Source organism: Theobroma cacao, chromosome 2 (assembly GCF_000208745.1).
Source record: "Theobroma cacao cultivar B97-61/B2 chromosome 2, Criollo_cocoa_genome_V2, whole genome shotgun sequence".
Classification (NCBI taxonomy): domain Eukaryota; kingdom Viridiplantae; phylum Streptophyta; class Magnoliopsida; order Malvales; family Malvaceae; genus Theobroma; species Theobroma cacao.
The window spans coordinates 37,651,589-37,659,244 of NC_030851.1; the positions used below are offsets into that span (position 1 = coordinate 37,651,589).

Sequence of the window (7,656 nt, forward strand, 5' to 3'; positions counted from 1 at the left end):
TTTATCCATGGGCATATGCAACTTCAAACAAGTAATAACGTGCACTGAACTTTAAGAACCTGGAAGTTTCTGCCCCAATGCTTGCTTTCAAGTCCTCCAACCCTGATGGAGTCCATGTATTAATGTAAACTTGGAGTTGAACGGGTAGTTAGGTTGTCATCTATCGACTCTGATGGTAGCGAAACAGAAAATTTTATTTAGCCTATCGTCAACCTGTAGTATATTTGGGAATTAATGTCTTAATCAAGTTGAGTTTCAAGGAAATTTCCTTCCCTGCAGTTTTACAAACTTTTCATGCAACTTCTAGTGGCCACACCAGGCAATCTGTTTACTTTTCTCATTGGAAAAAAAAAAAAGAAAAAAGAGTAGTTTTCTATGATCAGAATGAGTCCATATGGCTCATTTGCATCAATATACATATTCTCATTTTCCATCACTGAAATCCATGGGAAAGGGCTCCATCATCTTTCATTCTTTCTTTCTCAACACCAGAAAACTAAAACCACGTGAACTTGTCAACAGGCATTAATCGTATTCTCCCGTACCTGGCGGTTCAGAGGACTTTTATTTTCGTACCTTTCTTAGCTAAAATATGTATGTATGTATGACGTGTCTTTTGCCTCATCTTCCTTCGAAGAAGCACCTGATTCGTCTCACATTTATTAATTTTAGTGAAACTTCAATTCTTATCAATAACTTCACTAGAATTGATAAGCCTGATACTCTAAAAGACTTTGCTTGCTTTGCTTTTTATGGATTCAGGGAATGGGAGAAGCTCCACTCATTAGATCAAAAGCTAGGAGCTTCCTCACGGGCAAAACCCAACCTACTAGAAAGAGGGAAAGAAAATATTAGCTCTTTATAAGAAAACACACAGAGACGGTATCAAATAATTCAAGCTATAAATGATCTTTAGAAAATAAATTCAAATTTGGGTCTAGAAAGGGCCAAAGTTTTGAATTCATAACCCATCTTTGAATATCTGTGGGCCTAAACATCCATTAAAATTGTATGGGGAAATTATACATGGTCCATAGACTACTGTTGCGGTCCATGTGGAAGCTTTAAATGGGTTCGTTACTTGGCCTAAAGAAGAAAAATAAAAAGCACTAGCTCATTGTTGTCGCATGGTTATCGGTTTACCATTTTTACGTTCGTGATACTTTAATCCGACTGTTTCTTTATCTTATTTTTATTTATTTATGTACTTCATTTTGGAACATAATTATATTTTCTATTCCATGTTCAACCCTTGATTTACTGGATTTTATACATCTGTTTGTGTCGACCTATCTTACTATTCAGTACTACATTATATTCAAAACTTTGGGTTATACAAAGCTATTCATAGCTCTCTTCTGCTTCATAAATCTTACCTCCTTTCTTAAGTTTGAAATCGAAAAATTCTGAATTAATGTTTTAGATTCTTAAGGGTTATGGTGTCCCCTAGCGAATTATGTTGTGCATATATAAATATTCATTCATGTGTAATAAAATATACAATAATAAAGCAAAATAAGTATGCAAAATAAAAAAGGTCAGGCCCATAGATGAACTGGTTAATTGGGTCAGAGTTCAGACCCAAATTTCATTGGACGGGACAGATCCAGCAAACCGGGTCATACCCAAGTGACAAAACACTAGACAGTTCATTTCCTCAATAAATAAAGAACACACACTCACCCTATTCATTGTGAGTATTGAGTCATTGACAGGCACCGAGTGTTAGCCCTTTGTAGCTTTTCCCTTGGTTGGGCTTCTCTCAATCTGGCCCATACCAAGGCCACAATTCAGAGAAGGAAAAAAGAAACAGAAAGAAAGAAGAAGAAAAAATGTAGGAGAAAAGCAAATTTCTGTTTTTAAATAAAAAAATCAAGCAAATTTCTGTTTTTAAATAAAAAAATCTCAATTTGATGCAAACGGTTTGTTCATGAGAAGCTGACACGTTTCATAAGAAACTTTCATATTTATCTTGGTTCATAATCAGTGATCTGTCTTTTTCTTCAATATAATTTTGTCCTATTTTAGGAGATACCCTGGAAGGACGAACAAAGGCATAAAATTATAGGAGTGCAATGCAAGTTTAATCCTTGATGATGATGAGAACCCAAGTATAGAAGTGGCAGTAAATCTAATCTTTATTGGGTGAAAGAAAGAAAAAGAAACAAGAAAAAAATTGATATATATAATTATCCCCTTCCCCAATGTGGCCAATGTCGACTTATAGTCATTTTAGTAAGAATATTAGGTTTATACTTCTCATTTTTTATCCTAATCTTGTCATAATTATCAAGCTTGAAGGTTGACAGATATGACAAATTTCCACATCAAGAAGAGATGAGGTGAGTTTATATTTATAAATAAGGATGTTACTTCAATTATCATATGTGAATTTTGGATTGCAAATGTGTCTCGTGATAAGTGGTATCAAAATATACTTAAATATTTACTAATGTGAGACTTTTATGAAAAATATCAAGATTAAAGTAGAATACACAATTAAATTAAAAATTAAGAGTTACCTTTTTTGGTTAATCAAATAAGTATTTTGAAATTAATTATTTGTTTAAACATTTTTTTTTCTATATTAATAGAAGAATACGCGATTTAAAAAGTCAATTGTTATGTTTTACCGACAAAATCAATTGTCTACGTAAATGTACTTTTAATTTCTTCTTTTATCTTCCATTAGCCTTTTAATTTTACAATATTTGTAACTTCTATTAGATATTTTTTCAAGAAAAATTTTTAATTTTTATTAGGGTCCTATGTAAGCAATTAGGATTACAAAGTTTGAAAATTCATGTACCTTTTACTTTTTGCTTCTATTAGATATATGTACTTACATATTTTTCATTTGAGTTTAACATTTTCTTTTTTATTTTCTTACCAAAGAAATTTTTTTCATTCTAAATTACTCTTTTATGTTCTTTTTATTTGCCTTATCTCTGCTTGTAAACTACATTTTGCAAATAAAAGTGTGCATAAAAGTTGCTGGAAATACGTTTTGTAATACTTATCATTAGAGGTGTCTATAGATCAAGATAAGCACGTTGACACCTTTAAAAATTATATATGGACTTGGCTTGTCCATTTAAATTATATTTATCATTAAAATATTAATACTTTATATTAATATTTTCATATTTTAAATGTATTTAAAAATGAAAACTTAAATAAAAATAAATATTTATTAATATAATAATATCTTGATCATAAAAATCATATTCATTCATGGCCATCCCAAGTCAAGTCTACAAGTTGCAATGATAACTCGATTTGTAAACATCTCTATTTATAATAGAGGATGAAATCTTAATTGTGAAAAGTATCACTCATTTTTTTGCCAGTTGCATACGAATATGTATTATACATTATGGTTTTGAGAAAAAAAATTGAGAAGTAAAAAAATATAATTATATATGAGATGAAGATATTACATAGAAGAATGACTTAAATAGTTAAAAACTATTGAACTATGATTATTTCTTCAATTAAGTATATAATTTTTTATTTTATTTAATTAAGTTTTTAATTTTTAATTTATGACCAAACAAATCTTTAATCTTAACAAAAAATTATCCATCATCAAACTTAATATTAACTCATAACATAACTTAATGATGTGAAGACTTGCAGGTTCTGCAATGAAATCTAAAATCTAAAAACCACAATCGTTACCTATTAAAAGCTATAATCGTTACCTCTTATAGCTTTCTTAAAAGTTACAACTATGTTGTTTCGAGGATAAATAAGAATAAGAAAAAGAAAAAATCACATTAGTTGTCATGTAATTATATTATCAAATCAATTAAAATTGGGTTTTCTATTAGGATTAAGGATTTGTTTGGATATGAATAAAAAATTAAAGACTCATTTGTGTATTAAGGACTTGTTTAGGCACAAATCAATACTACAGTACTCATTTGTGTACAAGAAAAGATTAGGGATTTAGTCGAAAAAATGACTATAGTTTGGGAGCTTTTTTACTGTTTAAGCCGTGAAAGACTTTATGTCTATTCTTTTTATTAATTTAATTGAAATTTTAATAAAATAAATAAAACATAATTAAAAAGCTTGAATATAGTATTTGATATATTTTTCATTTTCTTTCATTTTTCTCATGCAACTTATAGATGCTTTGGAAACTATTTAAATGATTGAAAATTTATTTTTGTTTTCAAGAAATTAAATTAATGCAAAGGTGGCATACATTCGAAAATTAGAAACAACTTAAACCTATAGAATTATTTATTTACTTTATTTAGAATGTTCGTTACAAATTTCAGGCTACTTTATCCACTTCTTAACCTTTTTGTTTAGGGCAAAAGATTCTTACAATGGTCATCTCAAATCCTAAAATATATTATTCAATTTATCTTAGCAAAAATGAATGTTAATGGATAATCAATACCATAATAAATTGACATATATCAAACTAGCAAGATTTTGGTAAAGTTTGTAAAGTTTATGCTTACGAAAATTCAAATTCAGATTAAAAATCAAAACTGATAAAACAATTGCACTAAATAATAGATTACACACATCCAAAATTTAGAAAATATTTTATCAAATTTTAATATTTTTTAATGAGTCTTTTAACTAAAATTATGATGAAACTTTTATCCTTCTCTAATATCGATTTGGGTTGGTGAATAGACACTATTTTTAGTTAAAATTTTTAACTAATTTAATTTGATTTATCAGGAATTGGTAATATTTGAAAAGAAAATTGATTGGCCTTGTCTCACCTAAGCTCCATATGACAAAAGAAAGAAGAAAAGGGAAAAGATATGAAAAGAGATGTCTCATTGACTAGTTTTGGTGTTCATTGACATAAAATCCCATATTTGTCCACATATATATAAGGATGAAAAACAAAAGGCCATAGATAGAGAGACACTAATGTTAAAAGAAGAATTAAAAAAGAAATAAAAAGAAAGAGAGAGAGAGAGAGAGAGAGGAGCTAAGAAGTTAAGACATGTTATTTTTTTAAAAACTTTTTATGTGAAAATAAAAGCACAAAAAAAAGAATAGAATAAAGAAAGTTAAGTAGAGAAAGGAAAAAGAAAAGAAAAGAAAAGAAAGAATAGAGGATAAGAATTAATCTTTTTGTTGTCACATGGCCATATGTCCTACACCACCCAACAACATTACATATGATGGATAGATGTATGTAGTTATTTCTCCTTTTTTAGGATCTTTAAATTAAATTTTAATTTATTTTTTTTTAAAGTGGAAGTCCCATATAAATAAACTCCCCTTTGATAGATACACATTTTTAGGTCTTTCTCATCCTCTCTCTCTCTCTTTCTTATTTTTTGGCTTTCTTTTCTCTCTCCTCTCTCATCTCTTTCTCTTTCTCTTTCTCTTTCATAGGTTTTTTTTCTTCTTCTCTCTCCTCTCTCTTTTCTCTCAGGTTTCTCTCTCCTCTCTCTCTCTCTCTTTCTCTCTCCAGAAAGGGCAAAACCCTAAAGAGTCGTTTACACCCCCAAGTAAGTTTTCTCTCTCCTCTCACTTCCATCTCTCTTTTCTTTTTTTTTTCCTCTTTCTCTTTCTCTCTCTTTGCTTTCTCTTTCTAAGAATTTTGAATATATGGGTCCTTACTCCTTTGTTGTACTATTAAACCTTTCATATATATTTTTATTTATTTATTTTGTTTGTTTGAGCTTTGAAGGTGAAATTGAGAAGGAGATCTAGGATTTTATTAAGTTTCCAATTTGAAAGCCCCAAAACAGCAATAAAAACCCAAACTTTTTATTGAAGTTTTTGTTTTTGTCGTTTTTTTAGCTATATTTAGTAGATCTGATTATGGGTTTTGATGCATGCAAAGTTTGGGTATTGGGAAAATGTGGGGAATTAGAAATTAGTTTGAATCTGAAAGTTTCCATTTTGCTGTTGCGTATCTTTAGATTTCCATTTCTGTTGCTTGGAATCTTAGATTTTTCCGTTTCGGCTATAGTTTTTATTTACTGTGGATTGGGATCTTTGGTTTGCATATCTTGGATCTGCGGAAATGTAAAGGCTGTCAATTGACATCTTGCTCATTGGAGGTGGGTTTTTTCGCTTGTAGTTAGAAATGTACCATATTTTGTTGCCCTTTTGGTTTCTAGGAATCAAACATATTCTTTGGCATTCTGTGCATTTTTAATGTTGTTTTTTACTGATCTCTCTCTGGGTTTGTATGTGATTGGATCTGGCTTTGCTCTTGATTCATGTAAATGCCTCAAATTTCGTATTTGAGGCCATAGTTTTTGTTTGAATGTTTGGTTTTTTGGTTTTCTTTCCATTTTATGGTCTTTTTGGGTTATTCTATGGGAATGTTAAGCAGGATTTGAATGGCATTAATGGGATAATTCAAATTATGGTAAAATTTTGATCATTCTGTTCTGTTGTTGACTACATGTAGCTTCATGGATGACGATGCGTTGAACATGCGTAATTGGGGCTACTATGAGCCATCCTTTAAGGGGCATCTTGGTCTGCAGCTCATGTCTAGCATGGCTGAGCGGGACACCAAGTCTTTCATTCCTGGGCGTGATCCTAATCTCATGGTTACTCCCAATGCTGCCTTTCACCCACGGGACTGTGTTGTTTCAGAGGCACCTATCCCCATGAATTATGTTAGGGATAGTTGGATTAGCCAGAGAGAAAAGTTTTTCAACATGTTACCAGCCACTGCTCCTAATTATGGCATTCTTCCTGAGACTTCGGCAGCTCATTCATTGCCAATATTGCAGCCACCACCTGATCCGTCATCAAGAAATGAGAGGGTGGTGGGTAGAGTTGAGGAGCAATCAGTTAACAAGGAAGGTGTTCCATTGAAGAAAAGGCAGGGTGGCGCTGCCCCAAAGACACCAAAGGCCAAAAAGCCTAGGAAGCCAAAGGATAATAGTAATTCTACTGTTCAACGTGTGAAGCCTGCAAAGAAGAGTATGGATATTAAAATAAATGGCTATGACATGGATATTTCAGGCATTCCAATTCCAGTTTGCTCATGCACTGGAAGCCCTCAGCAATGTTATCGATGGGGCTGTGGTGGTTGGCAATCTGCTTGTTGCACCACAAATGTATCCATGTATCCTTTGCCAATGAGCACCAAAAGGCGTGGTGCAAGGATAGCTGGGCGGAAAATGAGTCAGGGGGCATTCAAGAAGGTCTTGGAGAAACTTGCAGCTGAAAATTATAACTTCAATAACCCAATTGATTTGAGGACTCATTGGGCCAGACATGGTACCAACAAGTTTGTCACTATCAGGTAGATTCAAATTGGTGGTAATGATAGTGGAACTCCATCGCTTATGGTCTGCTTCACCTGTATATATTCTGTGGCCTTCTTCGGAGATCTTTGATGCCTTGTAGTTCATGAATTTTTACAGTCATGATAATGTTTTAACTTTCGAACATCTTGGTTCTTTGGAACTTCTTAGTTTTTCATTTATGCTTGTGCTTTAAGAACATCTGTTTGTTCTGGTCACCAACTTTAAGTTGTGGATGAGTTTTTATTTGTTGGATCCTGTTGGATAATCTCCTTTCATCCACTCGGCAAACTGTTATTATAGACTGGCAGTTGAATGCTGCTTTTCCTGGCAATCTTTTAACTGACATCAATGACATTTTGTTTATTGCATTTATTTGCATAAACTTTTGAATGAT

General features: G+C 31.6%; 1 protein-coding gene across 3 annotated transcripts; it reads left to right on the forward strand.

Annotated features, from left to right (window-relative positions):
* LOC18609982 (protein BASIC PENTACYSTEINE2) lies at positions 5,362–7,656 on the forward strand. 3 transcript variants are annotated; one of them, XM_007045372.2, is made up of 3 exons: positions 5,376–5,495; positions 6,025–6,053; positions 6,410–7,656. In XM_007045372.2, exon 3 carries the CDS (start codon positions 6,414–6,416, stop codon positions 7,260–7,262), a length of 849 nt encoding a protein of 282 aa, XP_007045434.2. In that variant the 5' UTR covers positions 5,376–5,495; positions 6,025–6,053; positions 6,410–6,413; the 3' UTR covers positions 7,263–7,656. The 3 variants fall into 3 exon arrangements, with proteins under 3 accessions (XP_007045436.2, XP_007045434.2, XP_007045435.2); XM_007045373.2 differs by having other exon boundaries at positions 5,378–5,495; positions 5,963–6,053; XM_007045374.2 differs by lacking the exon at positions 6,025–6,053 and having other exon boundaries at positions 5,362–5,495.